At 44.4% G+C, this 20190-nt stretch overlaps 1 protein-coding gene across 1 annotated transcript; it reads right to left on the bottom strand.

Moving 5' to 3' along the window:
• Positions 1–10572: 10572 nt before the first annotated feature.
• Positions 10573–11352, bottom strand: LOC147854540 (uncharacterized). The gene has a single exon (XM_087331565.1). The coding sequence runs from the start codon at positions 11350–11352 to the stop codon at positions 10573–10575; it is 780 nt and encodes a 259-aa protein (XP_087187691.1).
• Between the last annotated feature and the right edge of the window lie 8838 nt (positions 11353–20190).

Genomic DNA, 20190 nt, shown 5'->3' on the forward strand with positions numbered 1-20190 from the left:
ATAGTTTTTAGAATATGAAATCTAATATTGTAGGAATATTCTATATTACTCTACATTCTAGAATGACCTAGAATATTCTAGAGTGGTCTATATCACTAGAACCTTCTAAAATACTCTAGAGATCTTCTAGATTACTCTACATTCTAGGATCACCTAGAATATTCTAGAGTGTTGTCTATTACTTATAAATAGGGATCTACCACTCATCCCAAACCTAAATTTGTTCAAACTGTCAAGAGAGAGAGAGAGAGAGAGATGCTCAAACCCCACATCCCTCTCTCCTACATGTGATAATAGATCCACGGAGTTATCGACCATCTCTTTACGACAGTTACGGGAGGAAGGGGGGAACGAGGCCATGTTTGTCTTCGCAATAGTAGCAACTCCATCATCCACTTCACGTGAAGCAGACATTAAACTACCAGAGAAATACAAGGAGTTTTCAGATGTCTTTGATAAGGTGAAGGCCAATACATTGTCGGAGCATCAGCCATATGATTGCCCTATTGACTTACAACCAGGGAAAGAACCTCCATGGGGCCCAATTTATAATCTCTCCCTTGTAGAGCTAGAGATTTTGCGGGAATATATTGATGAGAATCTCGCAAATGGATTCATTCGGAATTCTAGATCCCCTGCTGGTGCACCTATCTTCTTCGTTAAGAAGAACAATGGAACTCTTCTGTTGGTCATGGATTATTGAAGGCTAAACAAAGTGACTATCCGGAATAGATATGCCCTACCATTAATCCCGAATCTTTTGGAACGTCTCAATGGTGCAAAATATTTCACGAAGTTGGACCTTCGTGGAGCATATAATCTGGTTCAGATTCGCCTGGGGGGATGAATGGAAGACAACTTTTCGCACTTGCTATGAACATTTTGAGTATAATGTGATGCCATTCGGTCTCACGAATGCACCTATTGTTTTCCAACATATGGCAAACGATATTTTTCGAGATTTTCTTGATATCTTCACTATAGTTTACCTAGATGATATTTTAATCTACTCGAAGACACAAGAGGAGCATGACGGACATGTTCGTCAGGTATTGTCTCAACTCCGAGAATATGGTCTCTACGCAAAATTAGAAAAATGTAGTTTTGGCCAGAATCAAGTGGAATTTTTGGGGTATGTTGTATCATTAGATGGTATTGCTATGGACCCCATGAAGGTACAAGCAATTTTACAGTGGGAAACGCCCTTTCAATGTGTGATGTGCAATGTTTTCTTGGGTTTGCAAATTTTTATCGAAAATTTATTAAAGATTATTCGAAGGTTGTTTTTCCGCTTACTCAACTCACACATAAAGATCAGCCATTTATATGGAGTTTAGATGCAGCCGAGGCATTCAAAAGCTTACAATGAGCATTTACAACGGCACCTATCTTAGCACATGTCGACCCAACAAAACGCTTCATCCTCAAAGCCGATGCATCCGATTTTGCACAAGGGAGTTTTCTCTCGCAGACTGGAGATGATGGACAGCTACACCCTGTCACCTTTCATTCACGAAAGTTTGAAGCTACAGAGATCAACTTCGAGATCCATGACAAAGAGCTTCTTGCAATTGTGGATTCGTTTCAACAATGGCGACATTTTTCTAGAAGGTTCTTCTCAGCAGATCATTGTCTACAATGATCATAAGAACCTAACTTATTTCCAAAATGCTCGAGTCTTGAGTCGGCGACAAGCCCGGTGGGCGCAATTTTTGACTCACTTCGACTTTATCATCATATATCACCCTAGTATGCAGCAAGGCAAAGCAGATGCTCTTTCTCAGCCCTTACATGATCACTAGTAAGATAAGTGATGTTGCATTTCGTCTTGACCTCCCTCCACACATGCATCTTCATCCGGTGTTTCATGTATCCCCTTTGGAACCTTATACTACAAGTTCAATTCCGGGCCGTCTTATGACACCCCCACCACTTGTCGAGTTCTTGGATAGACCCGAATTTGAAGTTGTTGCCGTTCTCAATTCTAAAATCGTGCGCAACAACCTGTATTACTTAGTCAATTGGCTAGGCTATACCCCCAATGATCGAACTTGGGAACTTGCATCAAATCTTTCCAATGTTGCGGAACTCGTCACTGCATTTCATTGCCAATATCCTCGTAAACTAGGTCCTAATACAAACCCTACGACCCGTAACACATGTCGTCGAAGAAGGGGGATAGTGTCATGATAACACTCACCATGAAACGAAAGGATTTGAACCCACGACCTTGTCGTACACATGTCAAATCCTTAACCATTGTATTAATATTCTTATATATATAGTATTTAGAATATGAAATCTAATATTCTAGAGTGTTCTATATCACTAGAACCTTCTAGAATACTCTAGAGATATTCTAGATTACTCTACATTCTAGAATAACCTATAATATTCTAGAGTGTTCTCTATTACTTATAAATAGGGATCTACCACTCATCCCAAACCTAAATTGGTTCAACGCCATTTTGTAGCCTACTCTTTGTAATCCATTTTACTCATCAATATAATAATTCTCTTTCAATTATCTCTCTCTCTCTCTCTCTCTCTCTCTCTTGACAAGGGCCAGATCATCGTGCAAGGGCGCCAAGACGGAAGGATGTTCATCCTCGACATCAACAACGTAGGCACTGCTTTGTTCACAAAAGGACAGAAAGTCGAGTTGGATATTGAGTTATGGCACAAGCGGATCGTCCATGTCAAATATCAAAGGCTTCATGACCTGCAGTCGAAATAGGTCGTGTTTTAGACTGCCGAAATTCAGTGGCCGGAAAGAGAAATCGACCGGAAGCTGAAGGCGGTTCGAGCAGATAACGGAGGAGAATATCGGGGGCAGTTCGAGGAGTACTATCAGTTGAAGGGAATCTGGAGTACTGCCAGTCGAATTTACTATGCCGAAGATGCAGGAACTAAACGGGTTGGCCGAAAGGATGAACCAGAGCATAATGGAGAGAGTCCGGAGCATGCTTGCACATGCCAAGTTACCCAAGACGTTTTGGGATGAGGCGCTGATGACGGTGACGTACGTGATTAACAGGTCACCCTCAACACCCTTGGAAGGAGACTCACCACAGAGAGTATGGACCAGTAAGGACGTGTCTTACCGGCATCTGAAGGTGTTCAGATGTCTCACATATGTTCATGTTGCAAAGGAGAAGAGAGAAAAGTTGAATCCGAAGTCCAGACCATGCATATTCCTTGGATACGGCGATGATGAGTTGGGTTACCGGGTGTGGGATCTGGTCAACAAGAAGGAGTTCCGGAGTCGCGACATAGTCTTCATGGAAGACAGGACCATTGACGACTGGGAGTTGGAGAAGATCATGATGAACTCCGGATCATCCAATGAAAACCGGTTTGAGGACACAAGGACCTACCCGGTTGAAAACCGGATGTTGGCCGGCAACCGGATGATAGTCAACGAACCGACCGGATATAGACAACAAACCGAACCGACCGAAGAAGAAGAAGAAGAAATTGGAACCAGACAATATCCCGAATCGGATGAGGATGAGGAACAAACGGAGGAACTGGTAGTTGAAGACCAAAGACGGAGATACCCTCTCCGAGAGAGAAGAGACCATCGTAGATTTCCGAATGCAGAACATGAATTGCTAACCGATGAGGGGGAGCCGGAAAGCTTCAAAGAAGCGAAGAAAGTCACCCACAGCCGCAAGTGGTTGAGTTTCATGCAGGACGAGATGGATTCCTTGCATGAGAACCACACATATGAACTGACGGAGTTGCCGAAAGGGAAGAGAGCACTCAGAACAAGTGGGTATACAAGCTAAAATCGGGAGATGCCGGAAACCCGTCGAGATAGAAAGCCCGAATTGTAGTGAAGGGTTTCCAGTAGAAGAAGGGAGTAGACTTCAATGAGATTTTTGCCTCGGTAGTAAAGATGGCATCCATCCGAACGGTATTGAGCATGGCGGCAAGCATGGACCTCGAGGTAGAGCAACTAGACGTCAAGACGACATTCCTACATGGCGACCTCGAAGAAGAGATCTACATGCATCAACCGGAAGGATTTAAGAGGAAAGGGAATGAGCACCTAGTTTGCCGACTGAAGAAGAGCTTATAAGGACTGAAGCAAGCCCCCCGGCAATGGTACCGAAATTTTGACTCCTTCATGACCGACCAAGGGTACCATGGGTTGATCACTATGTGTTTGTGAAGAAATTTGACGGAGGAGATTTCATGATACTCCTCCTATATGTGGATGATATGTTGTTTGTCGGACAAGACCAAGGCAAGATTCAGATGTTGAAGAAGGCTCTCAACCAGACCTTCTAAATGAAAGACTTGGGTCTGACAAGACAAATATTGGGGATGCACATCATTTGGGACTGGTCAAAGACGCTGGTGTGGTTGTCATAGGAGAAGTACGTGACAAAGGTGCTTCAACAGTTCAACATGTCAGAGGCAAAACCGGTCGGATCGACACTTCCGGCAAACTGCAAGCTATCCGAAAAATAAAGCCTGAGGAAAAAGGCGGAGAAGACGGATATGATAAAGATACCATATGCTTCTGTCGTCTAAAGCTTGATGTACGCGATGGTATGTTCCTGGCTGGATATCGGATATGCAGTCGGACTAGTGAGCTGGTTCATGAGCAATCCCGGACGAGAGCATGTGAACGCGGTAAAGTGGGTACTCCGATATTTGAAAGGCACCCCAAGTATGTGCCTCCGATTTGGCTCCAGTAAACCCCTCTTGGAAGGCTTCACCGATTCGGATATGTCGGTTGATGCTGATAGTAGCCGGTCTACATCTGGATATGTCATGACTTATGTAGGGGGAGTTGTTTTGTGTCAGTCGAGGCTGCAGAAGATGGTTGCGTTGTCAACCACGAAGGCGGAGTACATGGTAGTTGTGGAAGCCGGGAAGGAGATAATCTAGATGAAGGACTTCATCACAGAGTTAGGGATCCAACATGAGGAATACCAGCTCTACTACGACTGTCAAAGTACCGTCCACCTTGCGAGGAACGCGGCCTACCATTCCCGGACGAAACTTATCCAGCGGAGGTACCATTGGATCCGAGAGAGAGTAGAAGATCAAGAGTTCATGTTGACGAAGATCCACACGGAGGAGAACGGGTAGGATATGCTGACCAAGGTGTTGACAATCGACAACTTTGACGCGTGCCAAAAGCGGATCGGGTTGATGAGACATCCCATGCCAGAGTGAAGGGGGAGATTGTTGGGAATTCGGTCCCTCCGGATGGGATCCGGTTATGAATGAAGAGGACCCGGTGAGAACCGGAAAAGATCCGGAAACTGGATCGGATGGACTCGTTGAGAACCGAAATAGAAGACATATTTGTAAATATGTTTTGAGTAAGCCTATTGAGGCTTTATTTGTAAATAGCCCTAAGTTCATATGAGTATAAATATGACCTAGGGCAATCACAAAAGGTAATGGTGTTATATTGTTGTATGTGCATAATTGTTGTATAGCTACAAACAGAGAGAGAGTGAGAGAGTAGCTACGAGCACTTTCTGTTGTAACCACCATCTGGCAAAGATCGCAAGAACAAGGTCGTTGCTGCTATGGTTCCACTTTGTATTTCCTCTCATATAGTGATAGTTCGGGGTCCATGGGTTCCCATGGTTTTTCCCAATCAGGGTTTTCCACATAAACATCCTCTGTTCTCTATCGTTGTTTCATGTACGTGCATTCATCATACCTATTTCCCATTTTTGTGTTTGGTCCTTCATAGAGTGATTTGAGACTCGGTTATGGCCGAGCAATACTTCCGCACTATTTCCTTCACATCCGAACCGTTAGTAGTTCTTCCCACTCATCTTTTCCTTCCATGGTAGCTCCATCCATGTCGCAATTGCGGTTTCTGTAGGCATTACTAGAGTTTATCCGGTCATAACTTCCGTTGGCATATAACCGGTCACGAAACTATGTGTTGTGCGATCCGCCCATAGTGCATGCAGTAGCATTTGCGGTCAAATCTTTACCCTTCCATCACATGCTTTTACAAGTGCTTTTACAATTGGACTATGTCCTCACTCAATCTTCTTGTTTGCTTCTGGATTGTATGTCGTGGTTAATGTCAACCGTACTCCATGTTTGGCGAAGAATTCCCTAGCTTTACCGTAGTCAAGTTCTCCCCAATCCGCAATCACTTGTCCTACGCACCCGTACTTACAGAACACTTCTTCCAAGAGAAATTGGCATAATACAGAACATGTTTTCCTTTGTATCACTTGACCTTCTACTTGGTTCTTTAGATCCTCCCGAGCTAGCACCATGCACTTCTTTTGTTTGATCCATGGCCATGATGTCAACCATCCATTTAAAGTTGATTGTCGGTGAGAATGGCGGATGTAATTTGTCCCGGTGTTGAACTCCGGAGTAAATTTGACATTTCCTGCAACTTCCCGTGAAATCTGTGACATGCTTATACATATTCTTCCACCAATATTTTTGTTTGATTTCTGCAAATGTCGCCCATGTTCCCCGATGTCCAACCCAATTGGATTCGTGAAATTCGGATATTACTTGTTTTTGTGGTTCCTTTGTGCCGAGTACCCGGGGTGGTATGCCATCTGGTCTTTTCAGCTCCCGCCAGATTAATCCATTGTTCAAGAAGAACTTCCAAACTTGCCGTTTCTTCTTTCGGATATCAGCTCTCTTTTCTTTATTTCCGATGATTCCCCAATTTCTTGTAGCACTTTCCCAATCAACAAGCTTTCTCCCTCGTATTCGTCTTCCCGAAACTCCCAAATTACGTTTACCCAGCATATGTGCCCCAAAATAAAGTAATCTTCGGAAACTTCTTCATTATCCAATTCTCGGGGGCTTCACTGTCAAAACTTGTATGATAGCACGTGAGTTCATCAAAAGGGGTTTAAATTAATCAATGAGATACATAATGTATATATATATATTGTGAAATGCTCTCAAGAATAGCCTCCTTTTCATTATGTCTCAAGTTACATTTTATAGACTCTCTCTTAGCGTGGAGGGTGTTCTCCCGCTCCAATTAGCTCTACTAATTATGGGGCTTGGTGGGGGCCTAATTTGGGTGTGGTGCATGAGGCTTGGTAGGGGCCTAATTTGGGTGTGGTCTATGTGTGGTGCATGGGGCTTGGTAGGGGCCTAATCTAGGTGTGGTCCATGTGACCACCACAATTCCCCCTTGTAAAAAAAAGTTACTGTGCAGTCGAAGCGCGACGAGGCGTGGACGACGGTTCCAGACGGGGGGATGACACGGGCGTGGGCGTAGGCATGAGTGTGGGCGGGGGCGGTGGTAGTTGATGGAAGGGCTTCATGCGAGACTGGTGAGCAAAGGTAGAGCGGTTGTTGGAGGCGCGGCGGAGCAGGTATGTAGTGTCGCGTATCTGCTTTTGAACTTCGAAGGGACCGATCCATCGGTGCATGAGCGATTCGCTGAGACCGCGACGACGGATGGGGAAGTAGACGAGGACTTTGTCACCGACGTGGTATTGATGGTCGACACGGCCTATATCGTGTTGTCGTTTTTGGCGTAGTTGTGCCTGGTGCAGGTTGCTCGTGATGGCTTTGCGGAGGAGGGGCTGGAGTTGTTGTAGGTGGGACCACCAAGACACTGCGTCAGCGTGGAGTCGTGTGGTTGGTTGCGGGACTGCCACTTCTGGGGGTAAGCGCGGGTCCCTTCTGTAAAGGGCCCGAAATGGGCTAATGCGGGTAGAGGCTTGCACAGTTGTGTTGTAGGCATGCGTAACAAAGGGCAAGATTCGGTCCCAGGTTGAGTGCAGCGGATCGATGTAGGCTGAGATTTGTTGTTTTAAGGTTCGATTGAGGCGCTCCGTCAACCCATTCGTTTGCGGATGGTAGGGTGACGTGAATAACTGTTTGATTCCTAGTTGTGTTGAAACGAGGCGTAGGAGCTCACCGTTGAACTGGGGTCCTCGATCGGACAAGATTTGGAGTGGGCAACCGTGGGGGAAGATGATTTTCTCCAATAGTTTGGAGGCGATGGTCATAGCCTTTGCATCTGGGATAGCGGCCGTCTCAGCCCAACGCGTCAAGTACTCGGTGATGACGAGGATGAATTTGTTCCCTCCTTGTGACTCGGGAAAGGGGCCCATAATGTCCCATCCGACGATTTCAAATGGAGCTTGAACTTGTATCGGATGTAAGAGGCCTTGAGCCACTTGAGGTGATTTGATGGCCTGACATAAGTTGCATGCTTTGATGTAGGAGGCGACCTCGTGGCGTAGCCCAGGCCAATAGAATTTGCGACGAATTTTGTCGAGCACCTTATGAAAACCCAAGTGGCCGGACAACGGGTGATCGTGGAAGAAACGAAGGTAAGACTGGCGTAGTTGCTCAGGCACGTAGACTCGGGGTTCTTTGCCTACTTGACAAAAAAGTAGGACATTATCCTAGATCATGAATTGCTTGGTGAGGGATGATGTCGGTTCAGCTCGTAGGCGGTGGCAGATATCTTGGATTTGTTTGTCGTGTTGTTGCATGTTGGCCATTTGGGACGAGGATATGGGGAAATCGATTGTGTTGGAGGTGATCTGGTTCGCCTGAAAGGATATGCGGGATAATCCATCGGCGACGATGTTTTGTGGACCATGGCGATAGCGCAGAGTGAATGTGTAATCCTGTAGCGCCAAAACCCAACGAAGTAAGCGGCCGGGTGGATGAGCCTTCTTTATGAGGGAGAGCAATGGCTGATGGTCGGTTTCGACTGATGTATTTGATCCGTGAAGGTATGGGTGGAAACGATGGAATGCCCAGACGATGGCGAGGAACTCTTTTTCAATTGTCGAGTAATTTTGTTCGGCTTTGGTAAGTGACCGACTGATGTAGGCAATCGGGCGGAGTTGGTCGTTGTCGTCGGATTGGAGCAGGACCGCACCAAGGCCGACATTGGAGGCATCCGTCTGCAGATGGAAAGGCTTCGTGAAATCAGGGTGGGCCATGAGGTCAGAGGCTTCGTGAAGCTGGATTCGCAGGCTTCGGTCCACAGGAAGGGTGCGTCTTTTTGTAGGAGCGCGCGTAGTGGGGCTGACAGGTCGGCTAGCCGTGGGATGAAACGAAGAGAGAACGTGAGGAGGCCGAGGAAGCGTTGAAGCTGCTTGACTGTGGTGGGGCGTGGGAATTTTTGGACTGCTTTTGTCTTCTCCGGGTCCATTTGTATTCCGTCGGAGGAGATGACGTACCCAAGGAAGCGGAGGCACGTACTACCCCATCGGCACTTCTTCCATTGCAGCTGCAATCGATAGCGTTGAACACAAGTTAGGACCTCCCGAAGGACTTGAAGGTGTTCTGCCCAAGTGCTTGTATGTACCAGAATATCGTCTAGATAGACAATGACGACACGGCGGGTGATGAGATCATCGAAGATGGCATTAGCCATTCGCTGGAATGTGCTCCCCGCATCAGATAGGCCAAAGGGCATCCGTGTGAACTGAAAAATACCTTTCCTAGTGCGGAATGCAGTTTTGTGGGCATCGTGAGGATTCATCGGGATCTGCCAATATCCCGAGGCTAGATCGAGGGAGGTGAAGTACTTTGATTTGCCAAGCTGGTCGAGGAGGTCATCGATACGAGGGAGAGGGTATCGGTCATGGGTGGTGACATGGTTCAGTTGTCGAAAGTCGACACAAAAGCGGTAAGAACCATCCCCTTTCTTTACCATGTGTGGCTCCGAGATCCACTCACTCTTGGAAGGTGTGATAATCCCTTGTTGGAGCATAGTTTTGACGGCGTTGTCGATGCGCTCGTGGTCGAGAGGCGAGCGACGTCGGGGAGCTGCGTTGATGGGGCGGGCATTGCCTGTAGGAATCGTGTGGTGAATCGGAAAACGGACCGAGGGAGGTTTTACAGGTGGTGTAGACAACGAGGGAAAGGTGGCGAGGAGCCGTCTGATGTCGTTGATGCGCTCTGCCGGTGATATCAGGTACTGTGTGTTGCTGATGTGGGTGGTATCCCGCGGAGTAGTGAAGAGCGCGATCGGAATGTGATTTGGGAGGATGAGCTGTTGTGCGGAGAAATCGAGACAGGCTCGACTAAGGAGGAACCAATCACATCCCAAGGTGATTGGGAACAACTGGCGCGGGAGGACGTAGAAACGATGGTGGATCTGGGCGGAACTAATGGTGAGCATGCACCTGACTTGCGTATGTGAGTGGTACACCCGTTGTTGGTCGCCGAAGAGGATTTTAATGGGCGGTGCGTGGCTCGTGGGAAGTTGTAATTGGGTGACTAAATCTGCGCTGATGGAAGAGATGTTGCTGCCGGAGTCGAGGAGAACTTCTTGGGTCGTGTGTTGGAGGTGGGCGATTGTGGTACAAACGGGCGAAGTTGATGAAGTGGAGGCGTGGACGTGCGGGGGCGGCTCGATCGTGGGAGAAACGGGAGAAGTTGAGGACGTGGAGACGTGGACGTGCGGGGGCGGCTCTCCCTGCGGCACCCCGCACATTAGTTTTCTGGGAGCTTAGAGAGGGAGGCAGCGTCACCCAATTGGACGTTCTGCTTCTGTTGGTGATTCTGCCACTTTCGGCAGTGACGCCGAATGTGGCCATAGTTGTTGCAGTAGAAACATTTGGGGCGTCCCTAGCTGTCTCGTTCGGGCAATGCACGCTTGGCACGTAATTGCGCGTTCTGGATGTCGATGTCCATGGGAGTGACGGCTGGTATAGTGTTTGTATGATCATGACTGAGATTACCTGGTGTGTGCATGTCGTGCGCGTCTGCAGCTTCGATGCGTTGGGCAGTGAGGATGGCTTCGTGTAGTGTTGTCGGGCCTTGATCGCGTACACGGCGGCGGAGGTCATGTCGTATACGCGGCCAGAAAAAAAACAACTTCATGTCCTCCGACATGTTGGCGTCAGCCCGACGTAGGATCTGCACAAAACGAACCGCGAACTGGGTGATGGGTTCGCGTGGTTGTTGGGTAATTGACTCAAGTTGTTGTAGGGCCGTCTGGCGGGAGTCTTGATGAGCAAAATTCCAAATCATGGCTGCCCGTAACAGATCCCAGTCGTTGCGTGTCTCTTCGGGTTGTTGTACAAGCCATGTTGCCGCGATATTCTCGAGGAGTGTCTTCATCTCCATTGCCTTCCGAGGGTGTGGCCACTGGTGGTAACTGGCCACCATTTCGAAATGATCCAGCCAAGAGAGGACGTCTTCCGATGGTAGGCCGGAGAACGGTTTTGGGCGAACTCGAGAGTCCGGGAGATTTTGTTGTGGCTCGGATCGTGCTGAAAGAAAGGACAACATGGCTTGGTTAGTATGGTTAACTTGTAAAATGATGTTGGATAGAGCTTGAACCAGTTGGTCGATTGGCGATGTGGGCTGGTGTCCTTGATTGTGTTGTAGGAATTCCGGATTCATCGAGTTTGCGTTGCCGTCGTTGTTGTCGTGTTGCATCGTGGCGGGCGTTGTTGGGGTCGTGAGTTGGGGTGGCTTTGCCCGTCTTCTCCACCAAGATGTGAAATGCTCAAGATGTGAAATGCTCTCAAGAATATCCCCCTTTTCATTATGTCTCAAGTTACATTTTATAGACTCTCTCTTAGCGTGGAGGGTGTTCTCCCGCTCCAATTAGCTCTACTAATTATGGGGCTTGGTGGGGGCCTAGTTTGGGTGTGGTGCATGAGGCTTGGTAGGGGCCTAATTTGGGTGTGGTCTATGTGTGGTGCATGGGGCTTGGTAGGGGCCTAATCTAGGTGTGGTCCATGTGACCACCACAATATATATAGAAGGGTATTAATAAAGATTTGAAAATATATTCACATAATGATATTATCAATTATGTTGGAAAAAAAAATTGCATAAGCCCATGAAATATTAGATATTTTAATGAGATAGTAAAGAATATATTATACAAACAATATTCAAATTTGGAGTAGCATATATCTATATATATATATATATATATACATACATGCATATATACCTACATTCAAACATTACATACATGAATATGTATATACATACATTACACCCATTTATACATGCATACTGACTAAACATAAATATATGTACAAATATATATTACCATATGTAAATATGTACATACACATACATGCATGCATTACATACTACATACATATTAGAATTGGCCATATATATTGACATACATATATACATAATACATACATAAAAATTACATATTACATATATATATATACACATTCTTACAAACATATTTTATATATTACATATTACACACATATATTATTATACACAGTTCACACAATTTATACAAATGCAAATATACAAACCAAACACAAAAAAATAAATTACATATTATATATATACACATACATACACATATACATACAATACAATACAATATGTACATACATACACACACAAACATAACACACATCACACATGCATACCACATACATGCATATATACCTACATTCAAACATTGCATCCATGAATATGTATATGCATACATTACACCCATTCATACATGCATTTTGACTAAACATAAATATATGTACAAATATATATTACCATATGTAAATATGTACATACACATACATGGATGCATTACATAGTGCATACATATTAGAATCAACCATATATATTGACATACATGACACATATATACATAATACATACACAAATTCATATTGTGGTGTGACATGCACACCACAATATATACATACAAAACACAAAAAAATAAATTACATATTATATATATACACATACACATGTGACATACATATTAATACCAAAGATTACATATTATATGCATACAAATCTTCATACTTACAAACAAGTTACATATATTACATATACATACACATGCACACACACATAAATAAATTAGATATTACATAGCATATAATCCATACCTATTACACAATATACAAATTTACACATACATGAATTACATATATACATATATAGATACATACATACATATATATATCACCATATATATAGATTATATTGAACCATAAAAACCACAATACTTGCATATATACATATATACATACACACACACATTTGGTATATGTATACTTACACATACATTGGATATATATATATGCATATTACATACATTATACAAACATACATCCATATACAAGCCATATGCATACTAAAAATGAAAATATCCTAAAAATATACATACATAAGTACATTACATGTATACGCATACATACATTCATACATTACATACATATGACCACATACACACACACACACACATACACACACACACATACATACACATACATACATTGGATATATACATACATATTATGCACATATTACAAACACATTCATACTCATTGAATCATGTATATTCACATATACATATATATGCATACACATACATACATACATACATACATATTCCACATATCACCATATATATACATACATATGCCTACAATGTTATAAGTTTTACAAACATACATCCATACACATATATACATACATTAAATACATGCATACACATAAATACGTTACATACACATACATATATACATACATTACATACATGCATACACATAAATACGTTACATACACATACATATATACATACATATCATCACAAACTACAATACATACATATATACATAAATATTACGAACAAACATCCACACACTCATGTATGCATATATGCATACACTATTACACATACAAACATACATACATTGCATATGCATATATTACAATCACACATTCATATACATTGAATCATGTACATTATTGACATATGGATATATTCATACACATACATACATACACACACACATACATATATACACAACATACATTACATATGGATATATGCATACACATACATACATTACATATGCAACAACATGTTTACATTTGTACATGGACATAGCTATATTCATTTATATATTGCTACATATACATACATTAGATATATACATAAATATTATGCACATATTACAATCACAAATCCATACGCATTGAATCATGTACATTGTCATATGGATATATGCATACACATATGTACATTCGTACATGGACATACATATATTCATTTATACATTGCTACATATACATACACATATATACATAGATATTATGCACGTATTACATTCACACATCCATATACATTGAATCATGTACATTTACATATGCATATATGCATACACATACATACATACATTACATACATGACATATGCATATATGCATACACATATGTACATTCGTACATGGATGTATGTGCAAGTAATGTATGCATGTATGTATGAATGAATATATATATATGTAATGTATGCATAAAATATGTATGCTTGCATGAATAAACATGAATGAATGAATATATGAATGAATGGGTAAGGGGTAGGGCTGAAAATAAGAGAAAGTAAGGGGGGTTAGAGTTAGAATTCGGAGAAAGTAGGGGAGGGGTAGGGAATAGAATATAAAGATTTTTACAAGGGGTGAGTACATAAGCCAGTGACAAATATAACACCGTGTTATGCGATAGAGTGTAGGGTTGGAGATACAACATGAATAAAAATGAAATACAAAATCCCTACTACCATGCGTAGTCCCGGGCATATGAACGACAAGAGAGATAAAGAGATATAAAATGGAATACATCGCTACTAAACGAAGTCTCATGCTTACGAACAATATATATTATACATACATACACATACATATTACTAACAAACATGCACACACGCATATATGCATACACATAGAAATATACATACATTACATATTACATATACCCATACATACATACATATATTCATTCATTCATGCAAGCATACATATTTTATGCAATGTACATTACATATATATAAATTCATTCATTCTTACATGTATACATTACGTTCACATACATACATAACATACATACATACATTCATACTAAACATAAGTTTCAAACATTCATGTTTTTTTAAATTTAGATTTTTGTCGCTTCCTCCTTTGCTCTACCTCCTCTTCTCTCCTCATTGCCGCCGTCACCACTTCTCCCCTTGTTGCTTCTGTCCTCGTTTTGTCGCCTTTGGTCTCGTTTTGCTGCCTCTATTCTCGTTTTACTGCCGCCGCCGCTCGCCTTGTCATGCCGCTTTTGCTCACCATTATTCTTGGTCGGGGCTGCCACAACTACTACTCTACAAATATTTTATAGATACACATAAATACAAACATCATACATACATAAACACACACTCACATAACATATACAATCATACACACATGCCATACATACAATATATACAATAAATGCAATTAATACAATATAATACAATATGTATATACATACACACATCCATACATACACAGAGTCGAACTCAACTTCCCATAAATAGGTTTCACACTAGCTCATGGACATGTTGGGCTAGTTTTGTAAATAATAGAAAGGGCATTTGCCCTAGCTTAGTTGGTATATAAACCAATGCATTGTAACTTAGTTATTGTTGGATGTTTTATGTTTGATGTATTTTTGGTTAATATATAGTTTGTTTCCATCTCTGCCTTAAGAGCTCTCTCTCCCTCTGTTGCCTCACACACACACACATTCTCAATCTTCTTCCATTGCATTGCAATCACTCTTGCCTCCCATTCTGTTACATGGTATCAGAGCGTGTGGTTGCCTAATTAAGCCTATTCGACTGTGTTGTGCTACACGCCGACGATCAACAGAACCGACCCATCAACAGAGAAGAAATTACCATGAATACTCAAATGGGAAGCGCTCTTCCTACCGAGAAGCTCAACAAAACGAACTTTGCATCTTGGGAATACAAGATACATCAATACCTTGCGAACAAGGCTACTAGAGCTACATCGAAGGAGCTCACAAATCACAACCCAACCCAACAAATGCCGACTATCCCGCTTGGGAGCAGGCCGCAAGCCATGTGTTGTATTGCCTTGCATCATGCGTTCATGATCATATGCTTGGCTACATTCGAGAGGCAAAAATGCCTAAGTAGGCGTGGGAAAATCTCAAGAAGATTTTCGCAGCCAATACGACCACACAAAAGCTCCAATTTTGACAGCAGCTGAATAATCTTCAACAAAGGGACATGACAATCGACAACTACACCTTAAAGATCAAGGAGTTGTGTGATGCCGATGGATCGATCAATGTTAACATTGACGACGAAGAAATGGTGCAAATATGCCTCGGTGGCTAGGCACCGCAATTTGGCGCAATAAGATCGGTCGTTCTCATGAGAGAGAATCCTCCCTCCTTTTTTGATCTCCAATCATTGTTGCTGGTCGAAGAGAATCACGTGCGTCAAAGGAACAACGTGCATGACGGACAAATGCTATATTCGAATTTCGATGGAGGAAGAGAGACAAAGCCATGGAAGGAGAGGTTGATCCGGCCAAGGCCGACACAACCAAGAGTGTAACTCCCACAAATGGCAAGCGGACAGAAACGGCCCCAGAGAGTTCAGCGGAAGGGGGAGTCTGTTGGAGACAAAGTCGTCTATGCGGAAGATCGAGAAGCATTCGATTGCTGTTGAATACCTGCGTATGACAGTTTGTAGGTCGTTGCACAGAGAGAGAGAGAGAGAGAGAGACAGAGAGGCACAAAAGACTCTTTATTCCACAAAGCAATAATACAACATTCCACAAAAAACCTTTACAAAAAGGTTACAAGGTCACTATATATAGTGACCGACTTAGGGCAACTACCCTTTATGCTAATTACATAAATGGCCAAAACGGGATAGTGTGAATACGTCCATTATACACATGTATTCGACACTCCCCCGTAATGGGCGTATACATGGGTTATCTAAGATTACAGGTATAGACTTAGGTTCTCGGACATATCAGCTTTGTTCGAGTCGGCAGGGTCCGAAGGCAGAAGACCGAACTGGTCGGGTCGGAACAGTTGAAGCCGATCATTAAGGAACTGATGTCGGTTGTCGGAAACCATCCTGCTCTGTGTCCGGCTCTAACCGGACTGGTTTGTCGTTACGCCCATCTGATGCCGAAGAGACCGAAAACGGTCTGCCGAAAGACACTTGGTCATTCCATCTGCGACATTGTCGGTTGTGGATATTTTCTCTAGACCGATTTTCCCTGAAATGACGCAGTCCCGAACGAAGTGATATCGAACGTCGATATGTTTGGAGGCGTTGTGGTGAACCGGATTTTTCGACAAGGCAACAGCACCTTGACTGTCGCTGTAGACAACTGGAGCCGAGTCATGGTCGACTTGTCGAAACGTGTGCGCCAGCCGACCGAGCCACAAAGCTTCTTTTGCTGCGTCGGACGCAGCTACATATTCTGCTTCGGTCGTTGAGGTCGCTGTGCACTCCTGAAGTTTCGACTTCCACGAGATTGCTCCATTGCCGAATTTGAAGCAGTATCCGGTTGTTGATTTCCGACTGTCTATACAGCCGGCGAAGTCCGAGTCGGTGTAACCGACTACGCCTGAGGTTCGGTTCGGACCGAAAAGAATGCCGTGGTCTTTTGTGCCAGCCAGATATCTGAACACATGCTTGACTGCGTTCCAATGCGATCGGCCAGGATTGTGCATAAATCTGCTAACGACTCCTACGGCGTGAGAAATATCAGGCCGTGTCGCGACCATCAGGTACATAAGGGAGCCGACGGCCGGTGCATACGGTACCGACTTCATATCTTCCCCCTCCGGACCGGATGTCGGGCAGTCTCGCTGAGAGAGCCGAAGATTCATGGGGAGCGGCGGGGTTGAAGCAGATTTGGCTGATTGCATGTTGAAGCGTTCTAAGACACGTCCGATATAGTCGGTCTGAGACAAAAAAAGATGTCGTTTATCGCGATGCCGACTAATCTTCATGCCAAGGATGTGTCGTGCCGGACCGAGGTCCTTCATGGCAAACTTCAACCGCAGTTGCCGAATGAGATCGGCAAGTTCGCCCGCGTGGCGTCCAGAAATTAGCATGTCGTCCACGTAAATGATGAGGAAGATGGGTGATCCATCTTGAGCTGTGTTGGTAAAGAGACAATGGTCCTCATCGCTTTTTGAGAAGCCGATCGATTGGATGAAGTCGTCGAACTTCTTGTACCATTGTCGCGGTGCCTGTTTGAGGCCGAATAGACTCTTCCTGAGTCGGCAGACTAGATGTTCTTGGCCGGTTGCCACGAAGCCTTTTGGCTGCTCCATATAAATTTCCTCCTCGAGATCACCATGGAGGAAGGCTGTTTTGACATCTAGCTGAATCAGCTCCAAGTTGTCGGCTGCCACTACGCCGAGTAGAAAACGAAGGGTTGTCATTTTCACCACTGGTGAAAAAATCTCGTCGAAGTCGACGCCATATTCTTGTCGGAAGCCCTTCGCAACTAATCTGGCCTTGTACTTTGGGGTGGTCGAATCAGACGTCTCTTTTAGTCGATAAACCCACTTGCAAGGAAGAGCACGTCGATTCTTAGGTAATTCGACCAGATCCCAGGTCTTGTTTGCCCGAATGGAGTGCATTTCCGACTCCATCGCCAGATGCCAGGTGGCTGAATCGACAGAAGTCGATACTTCTTCGTAAGACGTCGGTTCGCCGGTGTCGGTGAAGAAAATTCCAGGAGAGTACCTCTCCGGAGGTTGCGACAGTCTCTCGGATCGTCGAGGTATGATTGGACTGGTCGCATCGGGTATCGTGGTCGGATGGTCCGAAAGCGGATTGTTCTGCTGTGCCGAGTCGGGGTTGTCCGAGTCGGTAGTGTAAGGTTCAGCTACCCGTGAAGCTGACCGTGTGTTGAGAGCAGGGCCTTCTTGAAGGGTCGGCACATCGGAAAATGTTACCCTTCGGACTTCGATCGGTTTTTCGACTGATGGATTCATAGCCGACTCGTTGAACACAACGTCCGAACTTCGAACGATTTGTCTGCGTTCGGGGTCCCAGAGTCGGTATCCCATTTCGCCGTCGGATCCATATCCAAGGAAAATGCATTTCCTGGACCGAGGTGCAAGTTTTCGGCGATCATCTTTCGGAATAAGGGCGTACGCCTCGCATCCGAAGATCCTCAGCTTGTCGTAATTCGGCTTACTGCCGATCCATAGTTCCTGAGGAATTTGAAGTCCTAGAGGTCTACTTGGCGACATATTGATTATGTGTACTGCCGTGAGTAGAGCCTCTGCCCAGAAGCCATCCGACAGTCCGGAGTGTTGGAGCATGGAGACTGTCCGTTCTTGGATTGTGCGATTCATGCGTTCGGCAATCCCGTTTTGCTCCGGGCTGTGTGGTGCCGTAAATTCACGTCGGATGCCGCGTTGTCGGCAGAATTTGACGAATTCTTCTGATTTGAACTCTCCCCCGTTGTCGGTTCGAAAGCATTTCAGCTTTCGGTCGGTTTGATTTTCTACCATAGCGAGCCAATCGGTGAAGATCGAGAAGACACGATCTTTAGTGCGAATTGGATAAGCCCACACCTTTCGAGTCGAATCGTCAATAAAACTGACGAAGTAAGAGGCACCACCAAGAGACTGATGCGGCATTGGGCCACAGACGTCCGAGTGGACTAAATCGAGGGGTCTCGTTTCTCTTGGTGCTGATGTCGGGTGTGATGCGGCTGCTTGTTTGCCATACTGGCAATGCTCGCAGAATTGATGGTCCGAGAAGGAGAGTTTGGGGATGTATCCGGCTCTAGATAGGTGCGTGATGCCGGCCTTGCTGAGGTGTCCTAATCTTCAGTGCCATAGTGATGACACAGGAATATCCACCAAAAACAGGTTACCCTCTCTGAGCGTAACATGTAACGGATACAATGAGTGTATCTTGGGTCCTCTAGCAAGCAGGAGGTTCCCCCTGTGGAGTGTCCACCCTCCCGAAGAAAAACCGGCACGAATGCCGTCTTCATCTAGTTGTCCGACTGAGATCAATGGCCTTGAGAGCTCGGGTACATGTCGGACATTGTGGAGTACAAGTGTAGAGCCACCTGCAAGGTTGAGCTCTACTGTGCCGATTCCGATGATGTCACAGTGTTGTGAGTTGCCGACTCGAACTGAGTCGGAGTGACGGATCGTATATTGCCGAAATTGGGATCGATGAGGAGTCACGTGAAATGACTCGCCCGAATCTAAGAGCCATGTGCTCGATTCTTCAGTCGTGAGTAGAACTTCTGATCCGACTGGATTTTCGATTGATAGTATATTCGGGTTGTCCGGTAGTACATCAGCTGAGAAGCTGACGTAATTGATCTCCTCATGCCGGCCACTCTTCTTGTTGTTCTTGTTCTTGAGTGCGCGGCAGTCGGCTTTGATGTGTCCGGGTTTCTT

The sequence above is a fragment of the Azolla caroliniana genome, unplaced genomic scaffold (assembly GCF_043228905.1).
Source record: "Azolla caroliniana isolate FFs.n. ecotype wild unplaced genomic scaffold, voAzoCaro1.0.p SCAF_15, whole genome shotgun sequence".
Taxonomy (NCBI): domain Eukaryota; kingdom Viridiplantae; phylum Streptophyta; class Polypodiopsida; order Salviniales; family Salviniaceae; genus Azolla; species Azolla caroliniana.

What these genes read in the sequence shown, in the direction of transcription:
- LOC147854540 (XM_087331565.1), bottom strand. Translation starts at nt 11,352, where the DNA reads ATGAATCCGGAATTCCTACAACACAATCAAGGACACCAGCCCACATCG.